Source organism: Gossypium hirsutum, chromosome A11 (genome assembly GCF_007990345.1).
Source record: "Gossypium hirsutum isolate 1008001.06 chromosome A11, Gossypium_hirsutum_v2.1, whole genome shotgun sequence".
Lineage (NCBI taxonomy): Eukaryota > Viridiplantae > Streptophyta > Magnoliopsida > Malvales > Malvaceae > Gossypium > Gossypium hirsutum.
In genome coordinates this window covers 23,037,382-23,055,314 of record NC_053434.1, presented here as the reverse complement: position 1 = coordinate 23,055,314, position 17,933 = coordinate 23,037,382, and the positions used below count along the sequence as shown (strand labels likewise).

At 37.9% G+C, this 17,933-nt stretch overlaps 1 protein-coding gene and 1 long non-coding RNA gene across 2 annotated transcripts; both read left to right on the top strand.

Moving 5' to 3' along the window:
- The first annotated feature begins 12,450 nt into the window (after positions 1-12,450).
- On the top strand, positions 12,451-13,184 carry LOC121209809 (uncharacterized). Its single transcript, XR_005904935.1, has 2 exons — positions 12,451-12,579; positions 12,856-13,184. It is a non-coding gene; the product is annotated as an uncharacterized lncRNA (long non-coding RNA).
- Positions 13,185-13,830: 646 nt separating this feature from the next.
- On the top strand, positions 13,831-17,578 carry LOC107911459 (uncharacterized). The gene is made up of 2 exons (XM_016839277.2): positions 13,831-16,615; positions 16,741-17,578. Exon 1 carries the CDS (start codon positions 14,529-14,531, stop codon positions 15,759-15,761), a length of 1,233 nt encoding a protein of 410 aa, XP_016694766.2. The 5' UTR covers positions 13,831-14,528; the 3' UTR covers positions 15,762-16,615; positions 16,741-17,578.
- The last annotated feature ends 355 nt before the right edge of the window (positions 17,579-17,933 follow it).

Sequence of the window (17,933 nt, the reverse complement as noted above, 5' to 3'; positions counted from 1 at the left end):
GACTTTCTTTTTTCAAGCATAGTACTTCTTCACCGCATCTGAGTTCATTGGATTCGGTAGCTCCTTACTATCCATCTCGGTAAGGATCAAAGCTCCTCTTGATAATGCCTTCATTACGACATATGGTCCTTCCCAATTTGGTGCCCATTTTCCTCGTAGGTCCTTTTGTATTGGGAGAATTTTCCTCAGCACGAGTTCTCATTCATGGAATTCTCTTGGTCGTACCTTTTTGTCATGGGAAGCGATCATTCTTTTTTGGTACATCTGCCCGTGACAAATTGCCCTGAGACGCTTTTCTTTAATGAGGTTCAGCTGATCATATCGAGCTTGTACCCATTCTGCTTTTTCTAACTTTGATTCCATTAAGATCCGCAGAGAAGGGATCTCAACCTCGATAGGTAGCACAGCTTCCATTCCATAGACTAGAGAAAAAGGAGTTGCTCCCGTAGATGTTCGTACAGATGTGCGATATGCAAACAGAGCAAATGGAAGCTTCTCGTGCCAATCTTTATATGTCTCAGTCATTTTCCCAATGATCCTCTTGATATTTTTGTTGGCTGCTTCAACAGCCCCGTTCATCTTTGGGCGATAGGGCGAGGAGTTATGATGCTTTATGTGGAACTGTTCGCACACTTCTTTCATCATCTTATTGTTCAGATTAGTGGCATTATCTGAAATGATTCTTTCAGGCAAACCATAACGGCAAATGATTTCTTTTTTCAAAAACCTGCAAACTGCAGTCCTCGTCATATTGGCAAACGAAGCGGCTTCTATCCATTTTGTGAAGTAATCGATGACCACAAAAATGAATCGATGTCCATTTGATGCTTTTGGAGAAATTGGCCCTATAACGTCCATGCCCCACATAGCAAAAGGCCACATAGAAGTCATGACGTGAAGGGGCGAAGGGGCTACATGAATTTTATCGCTGTAGATTTGACATTTGTGACATTTTCTTGCAAAATTGATGCAGTCACTTTCCATCGTCCGCCAATAATAACCGAGTCTCATGATCTTTCTGGCCATATTGAAACCATTGGCATGTGTTCCGCAGATTCCCTCATAGACCTCTTCAAGTATTTTTCTAGCTTCAACATCATCAACACATCTCAAGAGCATCTGATCTTTTCCTCTCTTGTACAAGATGTCCCCATCAAGAACAAATCCCGCTGCCATTCTTCTAATTGTTCTTTTGTCGTTCTCATTCACTTGTTCGGGGTAGTCTTGATTCTTGATATATTCTAAGATATCATGGAACCATGGACGCCCGTCTGCTTCTTTTTCAATGCTACAACAGTGTGCAGGGACCTCGTATATGCTCATTTTGAGGGGCATTATTTCTGCTTCTTTACTTGCTTTGAACATTGAAGCCAAGGTGGCTAGGGCATCAGCCAATTGGTTTTCTTCTCGCGGGAAGTAATGAAAAGTTATTTCTTTGAATTCTTTGATCAATTCAGCCAATAAATCATTGTACTTAATCAATTTTGGGTCCCTCACTTCCCACTCTCCACGGATTTGGTAAACCACTAGGGCTGAGTCCTAGTACACCTCTAAGATTTAGATGTTTCGTTCAATAGCTGCACGAAGTCCCATGATACAAGCCTCATATTCTGCTATGTTATTGGTACAGAAGAAATTCAGTCTTGCAGTGAACGGATAATGATTCCCGTCTGGTGATACCAGGATTGCTCCAATTCCATGCCCTAAAGCATTTGACGCACCATCAAAGCACATCTTCCATGACTTCTCTTTTGATGACTCGGATTCTATTTCTGTGATGCACATTAAGTCTTCGTCTGGGAAATTGAATCTTAAAGGCTCATATTCCTCTGTCGTTCGAGTTGCTAAGAAATCAGCTATTGCGCTCCCTTTTATCGACTTCTGACTTACATAGGCAATGTCATATTCCAAAAGGAGGATCTACCATCGTGCCATTCTTCCTGATAGTGCTGGCGATTCCATCATGTATTTTATTGGGTCCAGCTTTGAAATTAACCATGTCGTGTGATACAACATATATTGTCTGAGTCTCCGAGCTACCCAAACTAGAGCGCAACAATATTTCTCAATGGACGAATATTTTGCCTCATATTCAGTGAACTTTTTGCTGAGGTAGTAGATCGCTTTTTCTTTCTTTCCTGACTCGTCGTGTTGCCCCAGTACGTAACCCATTGAACTTTCGAACACAGTCAAATACAATATCAATGGTCTTCCAGGAGTTGGCGGTACTAGCACTAGAGGACTGGACAAATATTGTTTTATCTTATCAAAGGCCATCTGGCATTTCTCGTTCCATTCTCCCGGGTTATGTTTTCGAAGAAGCCGAAAGATTGGGTCGCATTGGTTGGTAAGTTGAGCGATAAATCGGGCGATGTAGTTTAATCTCCCTAAAAATCCTCTAACTTCCTTTTGCGTGTGCGGAGGTGGTAATTCTTGGATGGTTTTTATTTTATCTGGATCAACTTCGATACCTCTTTCACTGACAATGAAGCCTAGCAACTTTCCCGAAGTAGCCCCAAATGTACATTTGGCTGGATTAAGCTTTAGCTGAAACTTTCTTAGCCTTTCGAACAACTTCTTGAGGTGCACTATATGCTCTTCTTCCCCTCGAGATTTAGCAATCATGTCGTCGACGTAAACCTCTATTTCTTTATGCATCATGTCATGGAATAACGTTACCATAGCCCTCTGATATGTTGCCCCAGCATTCTTTAGCCCGAATGGCATCACCTTGTAGCAGAATGTTCCCCACATTGTTATGAAGGTAGTTTTCTCCATATTCTCAGGGGTCATCTTGATCTGATTATACCCCGAGAATCCATCCATGAAAGAAAACAATGAATGTTTTGCTGTGTTTCCACCAACATGTCAATATGTGGCAAGGGAAAATTATCTTTTGGGCTTGCTCGATTCAGGTCACGGTAATCCACGCACATTCGTACTTTGCCATCTTTCTTTGGTACTGAGACTATGTTAGCCACCTATTCTGGATATTTGGAGGCTTGTAGGAAGCCAGCGTCAAATTGCTTCTTGACTTCCTTTTTTATTTTCAACAGCATTTCGGGCCTCATCCGTCTTAATTTTTGTTGGATGGGCTTGCATTCTGGCTTTAATGGGAGCTTATGGACCACTAAATCTTCATCTAGCCCTGGCATGTCCTGGTATTACCATGCGAAAACATCTTTGTATTCGCGGAGTAAAGTGATCAAACTATGCTTGGTACTTTCTGAAATAGAAGTCCCAATCTTCACTTCTTGTTTCCTCTCTTCAGTGCCCAAATTTATTGTTTCCACAGATTCTTCATGAGGCAGAATCTGTTTATCCTCTTGTTCCACCATTCTTAACAATTCAGGAGACGAGACATAATCTTCAACATTTTCTTCGGCTTCGAATTCTCCTAAGCAAACAGCCTTCTCAAAATCAATTTCAAGATTCGTAACGGGCTTACTCATGTCGTCAATATCTGAGCACCTGAAAGTTGAATGGAAAAGGAAGCTATAGGGGGACATCCAAGTATTGGAAACAACAAACAAAATGTTATGTCATGGCAATTAGGCAAATGTAAGGATAGGCTATGAAATGAGAAAATGATTATGAAATTAGTGATAATGCGAAAAATCGTGACAAAATGCATCTTCATTGATATTCATTTAAATGATAAAGAGCGAATGCAAGCTCTTACAAAAGAATTCTATTATATCTAAGGACACAATAGAAGGTTAATGTTTAGCATTACTCTGAAGACTTATAAACTACAAGAAGCTCCTCAGCAGTCCAATTGTTCAACATGAAACCAGGAGGGTAAGGGCGTATCCTCGAGACATCTTTACTTGCACCAGCCTCTTTGTCAATGACATTTATACTGACATTCTGAAAACCCCTTTCAATTAACCCCAGCATGTTTCGTGGATCATCTTGTCCAGGGTACATCATTCCCGCAGATGTAAATGTTTTTGACAAAGGAGGGTACTCTATTGGTTCTCATTCTGGTTCTCGGCCCAAAGTTCTTGCAATTCTTTTCTCTTGATCCTTCTTCCACTGTCTTCTTCTTTGACGCATGTCAGGCTGGAACCCCAAACCGTATCGGGCCTTGTGGTGCACTGGCTTTAAAGCCCCAACTATTCCTTGCAGATATCTCCCTAAACCTCTTCTCGCTCGAGCTCCCCTTTCTACGGTCAATTTGACACCCATTCTAGTATTTCTCGACAGTTTTGGCACCGGAATTCTGTTTCCCTCAACAACAAAAGTGGCATTGACGAATTCAAGGGATCGAAAGGAACATTCTAATGCGTCTTTGTTCACTTCCAAGTACGGTGCATCGGCAGAGACAGATGCGAAAATGTCTTCTTCTCCCTCGAAAGTGACCAAACAACCGTCCATGATAAATTTCACCTTTTGATGGAGGGATGATGGGACTGCTCCAGCAGAATGGATCCAGGGTCTTCCCAAAAGGCAGTTATAAGAGGGTGTAATGTCCATGACTTGGAACTTGACATCATAAATGTAAGGGCCCACCTCCAGAGGGATCTCAATCTTTCCCATAACTTCTTGCCTTGTCCCGTCAAATGCCCTTACCGTGGAATGACAGGGTCTTAAGTAAGACAAATCCATTGGTATTCTGGAAAGTGTGGCCAATGGCATAACATTTAACGCTGACCCATTATCGATGAGCACGTTTGGTATTATGTAGCCCTTGCAGCGAGTCGTGATATGTAGCGCTTTCACCGAGCCTCTACTATTTGACGGTATCTCATCATCACTAAAAGAGATGAAATTGTCCGCATTCAGATTGTTAACCCACCTATCAAGCTTCTCAACGGATATGTTGTTAGCTACGTAAGCTTGATTTAACACCTTCAGCAAAGCGTTCCGGTGTGGCTCTGAATTTAAGAGTAGAGATAAAACTGAGATTCGTGCTGGCTGCTTGCTTAATTGTTCCACCACACTATACTCACTGTGCTTGATAAATTTCAAGAATTCTTGAGCTTCTTCCTCGTTCACAGGCTTTTTAGTTTCTTACACGGGTGGAATTTCTTGCTCGACTTTGACTTCGTGCATCACTGCTTTCCCTCTTTGCTTCGAGTCACTACTTTTCTTTACCGGTTCAATTTCTTTAGAATAGCACCGTCCACTTCGGGTAAAATGACCTACCTCTCCCACATCTTCAGTTATGGCTTTGGAATTTCCAACTTCCGGTGTGACAATATTAACATCGTATCTCCACGGTACTGTTTTATTGTTCTTATAAGGGAAAGCAGATGGTACTTCGATTATCATTTTTGGCTTCTCCGGCTCTTTCTTCGCGTCATAATAAATTATTAACGGTCGGTCGGCGCTATATGGGAAACCTAATGATTGATTGTCAGAAGCACATATTTCTCCTCTATCGACCTCCTCGCTTTTATAAAAGATCCCAATCTCCTTGTTATCCATCATACTTTGCAGTAATCCTCTGAACTCATCGCAGGACTGAATGTCGTGCCCTTCAACGCCATGGAACTCACAAAAACTGTGACCTTTTGCATCTTTTCCTTCGAATACTCCGTCAAGACGATAGAACAACTCTTTTTCAACTAGTACCTCCCAGATTTTCTGCAGAGGTGTTCTTATTTCAGAAACCCATCTTCAACTTTGCCGTTCGTTTTCCTCTCCTACTGCGCTCACATTCCCTTCGGTGTGGTTTGGGAATGGATTCTCGGTTGTACTGCCAGTACCATCAAATCGCAAAATGCCCGCATCAATGAGTCCTTGAACTCTCCTTTTGAAGGCAAGACAGTTCTCCGTAGAATGCCCCTGATTCCCAGCATGGTATGCACAACTAGCGTTTGGATCGTACCATTTTGGGTATGGAGGTTTAAGGGGTGCCATGTAATGGGGGGATATTAACTGTTTCTCCAAAAGTTTTGGGTACAATTCCCCATACGACACAGGGATGGGAGTAAACTGCGGTCTCTCGGGATTAGGCCTTGCTGGTCTTGGTTCATTTCTGGGTTGGCTTTGAGCAGGTATCGTGTTTTGTGGGAATGAGGTGATGGGTCTTTGGTTGTTCGTGGTGTAAACGGGATAAGAAGGAGGTGGCGCTTGGTAGTAAGGGTTTTGAGGGGGATAATAGAAATTTGGAGGTGGATAATTTCGAGGTCGGGGTTGGTTCGGATATGGATTAGAGGCATAACGGCTTCTCATTCCCACCATGTGGGCTTTTGGTTCTTTCTTCTTCATAGGTTCTGCCCTTTTTGAACCTTCTGAGCCTTCTATTCTACCGCTCTTGACGGCATTCTCTATGAGCTCACCAGATATTATAATATCCGCAAACTCTTTCGTGGCACTTCCCACTAAGTTGTCATAAAACGGCGCCTTTAAGGTGTTGATAAAGAGAACGGTTATCTCCGTTTTTGTTAGTGGGGGTTCCACTTGGGCCGAGACGTCTCTCCATCTCTGCGCATACAGTCTGAAGGTTTCTGATGGCTTTTTCTTCATCATTTGCAAAGTCATCCGGTCTGGCACCATATCTGACACATGCTTGTACTGCTCGCAGAATGTTGACGCCAAGTCCTTCCAGGATCGAATCTTTTCTCTACTGAGTTGGTTGTACCACCGAAGAGCTGACCCTGTTAGGCTATCTTGAAAGCAATGTATGAGTAGTTTATCCTCGTTCACATAACCGGTCATTTTTCGACAGAACATAATGAAATGTGCTTTTGGGCACTTTGTCCCATCATACTTCTCAAAATCAGGCACTTTGAACTTCGGGGGCAAAATTAGATCAGGTACCAAACTGAGTTCCTTGGCACCTAGTGCGGAGAAGACTTCAGTGCCTTCTATTGCTTTGAGTCTTTCCTCTAAACTCCTATATTTTGCGTCATGGTTATCCAATTTTAACTTGGCTACCTCTGCTGGGTCATCCAGATCTGGAACTAGTGGATCAGCAGGACTAGCCCTTGGGTTCGACGCGAATATTCCTTGCCCCAAATTAGTGGGTGGAGCAGGTGGCATAGGTCGATGTTCTAAGCCTGTGGGTTCCCCTTGAGTATACCCTCTTTGTGTTGTATATGCGGGCGGTGGAGTGAATCTCGGGGGATAGAATAGATCCTGATCGTGGTGAATTCTTGACTGAGGTTCCATAACATCGGGGTTCTGCATTTTTCCTTTGACCAAAGTTGTCATCATCTCCATCATTTTAGCCATCTGATCTCTTTGCTCGAGTGATTCCTCTCGAGATCTCACCATTAGGTCTCTCGTCTCTTGTTGCGATTTGGCCAGTTGCTCTTGTAATTCCTTTTGAGCCCTTTCCATCCTTTCAATTCTCTCATTGAATTCAGCTTCCATTACTCTAGCTTGTCGGTGCGTTTTATAGGAATGGCGTGGTTCTAGATTTGAAATCTTGCAACTGCGGATAATACGGTTCTTTAGTTTCAGTGGATGATTATGGTGATATGTACACGCGATGAATGAATGAATGAGTATATGAATGGATGAATGTTCAAAGAATAAATGATGCATAAATGTTAGTTATGAGTAAACATGCAAGAATTTGGTGTTGATTTCAAGATAGCCCCATATTTAGGCATTTCATTTATCAACATAGTTTATTACACAAAGTTTCTATTTTTCCAACGGTTACACAAATTTCCTAGCCACATTGCCTTGTTTCTTCACTTGCTCTAAAAACTCTGATATGCTCGATCTTTGGCTCGGAGGGAATTGGCAACTGAGAACTCCGGCTTCATCTGATAATTGAACAACTTGCATAGCCGCTTTGCGAATTTCATTGATCAAGAAGTCGAGTTGCATTTTTTTTCTTTGAGAGTTCCATCATACGCATGAATGTCCCTATCGTACTGATCATTCTTTTCCTCTAGAACCTTCAGGAGGTTATCTAATTGTTGTTGACGAGATTGCAGCATATTTTCTAGATCTCGTGCTTTCCTTTTTAATTCTTGATGTTCATACTGACTATTCGTAAATTCTGCAGTCACTATTTCATACTCGGCGTTCTTCCTTCTTAACTCTGTCACAGCGCGCGTAGCCTTTTCCTCCTCTTTCTTTGCTTTTCCCTTCCAAAATTCCATTCCACCTTTGATGTTGCTAATTTCTTCCTTCCACTCTGCTGTCGACTTGCCCAACCCACTATTCTTTATAGTATTTCTTAATTTCCTATTTTCCAAATGAAGGTCCCTTAAGTCGTTCCTCACGATCTCGGCTTCTCTTTGTACTTTTTCAGTTCTGGACCTTTCAACCTGAACTTCAATCTTCAGCTGATAGTTTTCTTCTTGAAGGGTACTAAGGTCCCTAAACATCTTAGCTTTTTCTCGTTCGAATTCTTGTCTAGCTATTTCCAGCTTAGACGGTATTTCCTCCGAGAAAGGATTCTGGATAATGTAGTTTGTTAACGAGATTTACTGACTATTTACCCGTCGTTTCCTCCATATGTCGTAGTCTGGGGTAAGAGTATCAGCATACAAGGCTAATTCCATGGTATGAATTTCCTTCCAAGACTTTGTAGTGTCTCGGACTCTCTTCATATATCCTTCACCCGCGAAATCGAACTCGAACTGTGCTAATCCTCCAGTTGTGGGTAGGAAATGTCGCGAAGAAAATTGCCTTTGGACTAATAGCGGAGCATATCCAACTCCTCCCCATAACCCGAGTAAAGGTACCCAATCTTGGCTTCCACATTTGTATAGCAGAACTGAAGGACGGATCCAGGGTGCTCTCCATGTTATATCCTCGGCGCGAAGATTCTGAAAAACTGATACCTAATGTTGCTCGGTGACTTCCTTCGGCCATTCTTTCTTGAGGTAAGCTTCTAGCGGGGAGAATGTTTTAGAAAACATATGGAACGGAGTGCGCTCTACCTTCCAGAAATGACTCAAAATCCAGACATTGAGCAACTGCGCGCATCCAATAAATCGTCCTTCCCCTTTTCTTCGACAACTACTCAGGGACCTGAAGGTCTCGGCTAGGATAGTTGAGACAGGGTTGACTCCTTGTTTTAACCTCTCGAAGAAATCAACTACTGCAATTTCGAGATGTCCGAGAACTTTTGGGAAAATGACCAAACCATAAATGGCCAAAGCGAATAGATTTACCTTTTCAGTATGTCGGGATGGTTCAGAGCCAAATCTCGTAGGGAAGACCATGGAATGCAAATGGCTTCATTCTTCTTTTTTATCTGTTTTTCGGCCCATGCATCAGTCATGTCTGTCAGTCTTACTAACTTTTTCTTGAAGGTCATCGGCTTAGGCTCCTTCACATATATTTTGCCGAATTGTACATTGTCGATGCGGAGTAAAGCAGCATACTCTTCTATGGTTGGAGTCATATCTTCTTGATTGAAGGTGAAGCACTGATAAGCTGTGTCCCAAAATCGAACCATTGCTTGAATCAACCGTTCGTCTACACGGATGGTGATCAAGTGAGCTATATCTCCATACCTCTCAGTGAAAATGCCCCTAATGTCTGAATCCCACTGATTCCAAATTTTAACCAGATCCTCAAGGTTATTTTGGCGAACATTCCACTGAAAACACACCCTTCCACTAGACTATCCCCCTTTTCTCTCTGAGTTTTTAGAGACCAGTCTCGAACCACGGCATTTTTCTCGGTTATTTGTGTAATTGACTCCTCCATCAGAAACCCGTTTTTTGGCAACCAACCTTTAATCAACACCTTCCTAATATGATGTCTATGATGCATGATGAAAATAAAAAAATAAAAACAAACTTGGTTAGTAAACATAATAAATATAATTTGAGAAACAAATTGAACTACCCAATCCAAATCTTTTGTATAAAGAGTGTAAATGAAGGGCAAAAGGCACTTTCCCCGTGTACTTATTTTGGTGACTATAAGCGGACAGAGGTTCGACATGGCTCTAATTGGATAGCTCGTATGGTTCATTATATGCAGTCTCGGTTCTAGACAGGTACTCGAATTACTCGTACTATCATCTGCTAAGATTAGTACGAAGCCTCGGTCATAACCCATCACAGGCTCACGAGTTCAATTCGAGGGATTACATTTACTTATGCCTATGCGGAGGGACAAGTTAACTCACGAAAGCATAAGTCATATGTAACCCGAAAGTATTCACTAGCCTGTGCGGAGGGACGAGTTAACTCACGAAGGCATAGCGTTTACTTTCACTTAAACGGACGGAGCCCGGGTAGAGAGCTCATGTTATGCGAAAATGCAAGTGCACGGAGTGTGGGGAAAAACTCATAAACCTTTACGTTTTACTGAAAGAAACTAAACCAAAATTAAAACCATAAAAATTAAAAACTGAAAAACAACCAAATAAGCAAGTTAGAAGAAATATTTACAACACGATACAAATGCATGAATTTTAAAAACGAGATTTTGGATCACGACCAAATATTTACTTTGAACAAGGAAATTTGAAAATTTTGACAAAACGTGTTTAATTCCAGACACGACTCTCAAAAAGGCTGTCCCCAGTGGAGTCGCCAGCTGTAGCGACGTAAAAAAAATTTGGTTTGGTGTCGCTAATTGTGGCAATTTATTGAGAACTTGAAAACTGAAGTTTGATTTTTTTTGAAACATAAACTGAAAAACAGAAATAAAGAGGGGAGTCGCCATCGATCCTTTTTATAGGTATGATCGGACACCTAATAAATTTATTTTTTTTAAAAAAAAAAGAAGGCCGAGTTTAGGTCTACGTTAAAATCAGAGAAAAAGTAGGGCTCGGGAGTCAGTTACGCGCGAGGAAGGTATGAGCACCCTCGCGACTCCCAAAATTGGTATCTTTTAAACATGTGTTGTCTTAATTTTCAAAAATACTAGTTCAATTTAAATTCCAATCGTGATCCAATTTAAAAGACGAGAACTTTCAATTTTTGATTTTTGAGAAGGATATACCGTTTTAACACAAGCCGACAAATTCCATCCAACATAGCGATGAAATTTACGACTTAACGTTAAATCGGTGTATTGCCTCGATTAGTAATTAAAACATAAAAATATTCATGAAATAAGAATTTGAAATAAATCAAAGATGCAAACAATGACATTTTCAAATGAAAAATATTAACATAATACTAGAGCAGTAGCAAAACAATAATAATATTTAAAAGGGAAATAAAAACCAAACATAAACAAATATAAAGTACATTTAGTAATAATAATATAAGGTAATATATACATAAGATAATATGCAAAAATATAATATATGACATATATACATGATGTATGAAAATATAATGCCTAATAGACATATATATGCAATATTACTAAATATATACGTACTAGATACAAATACACATAGTATAATTGAACATATACAATAATATTAGGAATACTATGGACAAGGAAAATACATTTATACTAATAATAGTAAAAGATATATATACACCAAATAATAATATAATAAGTAGCAATAGGGAAAATAATAAATACAAAATCAATAATGCAACATACACAAATAATACAAATAAGAAAGGTATACACATACGGATTATAAAATAAATGTATTAAAATTAATAATAAATACAAAATGGGTAAAAATAAATATATACATGATATATACATAATGTGGTACTAAGAAAATATATATATAAATAACAGTATTAGAAATCATATAGTATAGAGATATATAACTGATAATATTAAAATATATACATAATATTATATATAAATTATTCATATAATATATATGAAAAAAATTGACTATTAATACGTACTAAAAATATATACGGGGGGTAAGCGGCATACACTAATAAATATAATAATAACCATGTAATACAATACCAAAAGGTAAATATAATAAAATGATATTAAAATAAAGGTATTAAAAACAGTAATATATATATGTATACATCTAACAAGGATATATAGTAACATTAATGATAATAATAATAATAATAATAATATTGAAACACAAAAGCCATTATAATAAAAATATTAAAATAAAGTAATAGAAACATTACTACATATATATACATACATGAAGATATACACTAATGTACAATAATAACAATAATAATAATAATAATAAATAATATTAATAATATTAATAATATGAAAATAACAAGGATATTTAGATAAAAAAACGAAAAACAAAACGAAAACAGGACTAAAATTAAACTAAAAACAAAATTGTGGGGCAGATTTGAAAAGAAAATAAGGAGGAAAGGACCAGATTGCAATATGCGCGCAACATGGGAGGACCGAAAACAGAAATATCCCCAATCATTAAGACGCAGTGCTTGGTACGGGGCTAAATTGAAAACCTCAGAGAATTAGGTGGCCAAATTGCAAAATCATAGGAAAAAGGTAACTAAAGCACTAAATTGCAGCGCATTGGAGAGGTTGAGGGACCAGGGGGACAAATATCCCTAAAAGCAGAAACATACAAATCATAGTTAGTGGCGCCGTTTCCTTTTGACTTTTCAATTTTTTATTTTAAAACCATTTAACCTTTATATATTTTTTTCTGAAAAACTACTCTCAAACCCCCCCTTTTTATCTCTTCCTCCTTTCTTCAGTTAAGGTTTCAACACCCATCATTGCCGGCGGTTCACCGTGCCGAACGGAGAGGGGAGCGGCCACGGGGTAGATCTGGTAAGACTATTTTCTTCCTTGATTCTTTTTCGTTTTAAAGTAAGTTAATGAAAATAAAAAATAAAACAAAGCAAAGATAAATAGAAAGATTGAGATAACAGAGGAAAAAAATTGAAGTTCACCTTCTAAGCTTTTCTTTTTTCTTTTGTTTTTGATACAAACTTTTTGTACATCCTCCCCCATTTTCGTTTGTTGTTTGGGTGGCTTTTATATGGCCTAATTTTTACATACTTTATTATTATTTTCTATTCTTGCTTCTGTTTTGCTTGTTTGCAGGGCATGGGCATGGACGGTGGGGTGTGTGATGGTGTTGGTGGCAGACAGCATGGGAGAGTGGGAGTGGTGCTGGTGGCAGACAGCATGGGAGAGTGGGAAGAGGCAAGTGGGAGTTTAGGGTTTTGGGATTGGGCTTGGATGTTGGGCTAGGTTAATTTTAGGTTTTGGGTTTGAGGATGGGTTAAATGGTTTAATGGGCCTGGGTATTTTGTAAACGGGCCAAAATTGGCCTACAACAGCTGATATGGGTGGTAGTGTTATGTTTAGAGCTGCTTTTTAATTTATTAATGAAGTACCAAAAAAAGTGAAATCATTGATTAATTCATTAATCTGCATGTTTTAAATTAAAATTTTATCAACTTATAATTAAATTTCAACTTATATAAATAATAATATTTTATAATCAATTAATAGCATAAACATAAAAGTAGTAATAAATCATTTATAATACAAGATAAAAATATTATGCATAAAATAATAAATGATAAAACATATTTGCCCTTCTTAATTGAGCTTGCCTCATATGAAGCTTTTTTGAGCTACGTTGTTGATGGTATTATTTTTTGAATTTTTCAGGCTAAATTAAAGATCCCGAAGCATGAATAATGGCATATACTTTTTACTATAATTGAGATATAGTTTGATATAACCAAAAGGTTAGTTAACCTTTTCTTTTCTTTTTTTTCTTTCTGTTTTTTAGATTTAGGTTTAAAATTTTTCTATCTTTGTAGTTTGGACTATTTTATTTAGGAATTTAGATATTATTTATCATAAATTTTATTATTATTTAATTATCATAAAGATAAATTTTATTTATTTTAATATTTAAATTTGTTATTTTATTTCTGGATTAGGTAGTTCTAGTTTAGGTTAGTTCACCAGAAAGCCCATCTCTTTTCACACATGAACCTTATGGTTAGGCATTCATAGATACTCTATTTTAATATTAATTACTTTAACAGATGGTGGATAAAAGTTGGATAGATGCTCCAAGATTTAGCACCAATCACATAGCTGGAATAGAAAGATTTCTATCATTTACAATTGGAAAATCATTTTCTAACGGAAAAATATATTGTCCGTGCCATCGTTGCAATAATAGGATATTGCACGAACCACATGTTGTGGGTCAGCATCTTCGTCTTTATGGTATAATAAAAGAATACAAGCATTGGATTTTTCATGGAGAATCCATTGAAAGAACATCGGTGCAAATCGACCAAACCATGAGAACTTCTCCGTCAATTTGTATGTTGTCACAAGATAACGAAGCCGATTTAAGAGATCTCATAATGGATGCTCTAGGTATCAACATCCCAACTCTTAATGAGAGTTTTGACGGAGTTTCAAGCGAGTTTTAGAATAATGGTCGGGAGTATGATGTTAATAAGGCCCAAAGGACTGCGGAAAGAGCAAATACTCTTCTAGATGATTGTGATATTCCACTATATCCCGATTGTGTCAAGTTCTCGTGCGTCTCATTCCTACTTCGGCTTTACCACTTCAAATCACTTTTTGGATGGTTAGAAAAATCTTTGACATGTTTATTGGAGTTTTTAAATGAGGCATTTCCAGATGGAAACACAATCCCGACTACATACTATGAAGCAAAGAATAAGATTTCTGCACTAAATCTTGGGTACGTGAAGATTGATGCATGCCCAAATGGTTGTATGTTATATTGGGGCGATGTTAGTAAAAAGATTAGTTGTGATGTTTGTAAAAGCTCAAGGTGGCAATCTTCTAATAAGTTGGATGCAGATGAACAAGTTGATGGTAGTTGTCGCCGTCCTAAGCCTGCCAAGGTATTACGGTACTTTCCTTTGATTCCTAGACTTAAAAGATTATTTCAATCTTCTAAGACATCACAATCCATGAGATGGCATAAAGAAGAACAAACCAAAGATGGTATATTGAGACATCCAGCCGACGGTTCTGCTTGGGATGCGTTTGATAAGAGGTTTCCTGATTTTGCATCTGATCCTCGCAATGTTAGGCTAGGTTTGGCTAGTGACGGATTCAATCCATTTCGAACAATGAGTACAAGTCACAGTACATGGCCCGTACTTCTTATTCCTTATAATTTAGAACCTTGGGCATGCATGAAACAATCATCACTGATACTCTCAATGGTTATCCCTGGTGAAAAAGGACCTGGCAACAACATTGATGTCTACATGCAGCCTCTAATTAAAGAGTTGAAGCAACTGTGGATAGGAGTTGATGCTTTTGATTCATCAGCTTCCAAATCTTTCACTTTACGGGCTTGTCTTCTTTGGACAATCAATGATTTCCCAGCTTACGCCAATCTTTCAGGGTGGAGTACAAAAGGTCAGGTTGCTTGCCCAATATGTGCTGAAAAAACTGAATCTCGATGGCTACAGTATGGTCGGAAGTTCTGTTATATGGGTCATCATCGATGGTTATCAGCTGAACACCCATTTCGAAAACAGAGTCGTGAATTTGATGGAACTATAGAGTTTGGGGTAGCTCCTATACCACAATCTGGGGAAGATATCTTAAGGGAAGTTGAAGGTGTAAATTTTATTTACGGAAAAGCTCGAAAGATGGATAGAGAAGAACTAGATGAAGGGTTGATAGAACCTGATGTAGACGAGGGGTGTAATTTGGTTAACAACTTTGAAGAATTGGTAGAGGGAGGTGAAACAAATCTTATAAATCAAGACAGGACTTTATGGAAGAAAATGAGTATATTTTTTGACTTGCCTTATTGGCGTTACAATCTACTTCGACATAACTTGGATGTCATGTACATCGAGAAGAACGTATGTGACAATATCGTTGGCACCCTTCTTAATCTCTCACGCGGTGGTAAAGATAATATATCAAGGCACGCAATGACCTACAAGATATGGGCATCAGAAGTTATCTTCATCCAAAAATGAGAAACGGGAAAGAGTATCTTCCGCAAGCATGTTACACTCTTGCATCAAAGGAAAGAGATATTTTTCTTTCCATTTTGAAGAACTTGAAGGTACCCGATGGTTATGCATCAAACATATCTCGATGCGTGAATTTGAAAGAGCACAAGTTGAGCAACCTTAAAAGTCATGACGGTCACATTCTTATGCAAGATTTGCTTCCTATATGCTTAAGAGGAGTTGTAGAAAAGAAGGTGCTAAGTGTTATTACAAATCAATCAGATTTCTTTAAGAGATTATGTGCAAAAAGTCTTGATCCACAAGAAGTTGATCAACTTCAAGTACAAGTCGTATTAACACTTTGTGAAATGGAGAAAATATTTCCTCCAAGTTTTTTCACAATTATGACTCATTTAATTATTCATTTGCCGATGGAGGCTAAGCTTGGTGGACCTGTTCAATACAGGTGAATGTACCTGATTAAAAGGTATATGAAATATATCAATAAAATTTCACAATATTTTATTTTTATTATTTTAATATAGAATATAATAAGTATGTAAAAATAAATGTATGTGATGTAGGTATCTTATGGGATTAAAAGCTTTGGTGCAAAATAGAGCTTATCCCGAAGGTTCTATTGCTGAAGGGTACATAGTTTCAGAATGTCTTACATTTTGCTCCCGTTATTTTTCTGATGTTGAGACTATATTTTCCCGTCCTCCAAGGAATGATGGATATATTCAAAAACGGTACATTTTCTCTTCTAAAAGACGTCCAATTGACACCCTAAACACAAAGATATTGGACATGCGATCTCTTGCACAAGCAAACCGCTATGTTTTATTGCATAGCGATAAGTTATCACCATATCGTCAGTGAGTTTCCTGAAGAAAATCCTGTCATTTGATTCTTTTTTCTTAACCAATAGACAAATAAAGTTATCACAAAATTTGTATACATTTTGACAACATTTTTTCGCAAATTACTGAATATATTATAGGGAATTTTTGGAGTCTGAGCGAGCTATTTATGGTGGCATTCAAATTAGTAAACGCACAGAGGACAAATGGTTGGTTGAAAAGTTCCCAAGATGGCTTGCGAAACAGGTAAATTGTCACTATTAAAATAATTTAGTCAAATATCTATGTAATGTGAGAACATTGTAGAAATTTGATCATAGAATAAGAGTTAATTGATTTCCTACTATATGGTTAGATTCCAAAGATGGAAGTTGAACAAGTTGATGTTGATGTAATTGCTCTTACTTGAGGACCGCATAAGGTGGTTTCCACATATGATGAACTTATAATTAATGGTTTTAGGGTCCATATTAAAAAAATTGAGCAACATCGTAAGACTCAAAACAGTGGCATGATGGTTTTTGCTGACGGGAGAAACTATTATGGCAATTGCATTGAAATTATCGAGCTAAACTATTATGAAAGGTTTTGGGTTATTATGCTTAGATGTGATTGGGTGAATATTAAATCTCCTAGAAGTATGAAGAAGGATGCTAATGGTTTTATTATGGTGAAATTTTCTAAGCTTATCCATACAGGAAATCATGATTCAGACGATCCGTACATACTGGCTTCTCAAGCGAAACAAGTATTTTATGTTGAGGATGGCAAGAGTGAAGGATGGCTCCATGTTATCAGAGTAACGCCAAGAGATTTGTTCAATCTAGGCGTTGAAACCCCTGTAGAAGATGATGAATATCCGCAGTGTAATAATCATATTGTAACTTAATAATTTTAGTTTTAATTTGAACAGGAATGATGTTTTGAAGTGCAAAGATTTAGTATAATTGACATTTTTAATGCAGTATAGCAGAATGAATTTCCCCTGTTTCTCCTTTTTCTATTTTTCTTTATTTATAAATTTTTAGAGTTAAATTTGCTGTTTTATTCAACCAGTTAATTCTCAAAAATAGTTGACTTTTAAAGTTTCATTCTTCTTTCATCTTGGTTCTGGTTAATCTGCTCTGCTCCATCTTACTCATAGGGGTAATGTCTATAATGATTTAGCAAGTTTGCATAATTTTTTTGATTGTTCTTGACGCAATTGAATCAATCGATTCCTCATTGTATGCATGGTGGATTGGTATATATATTAACTGAGTTAGATTTTTTACAAATTCACAAACATGTTTTTCCTCCTTGTGTTACATTTTAATGGTTAATACTTGAACTG

Bases quoted from the DNA above. Each gene is read 5' to 3' on its own strand.
- LOC107911459 (XM_016839277.2), top strand. From the start codon at position 14,529: ATGTTATATTGGGGCGATGTTAGTAAAAAGATTAGTTGTGATGTTTGT.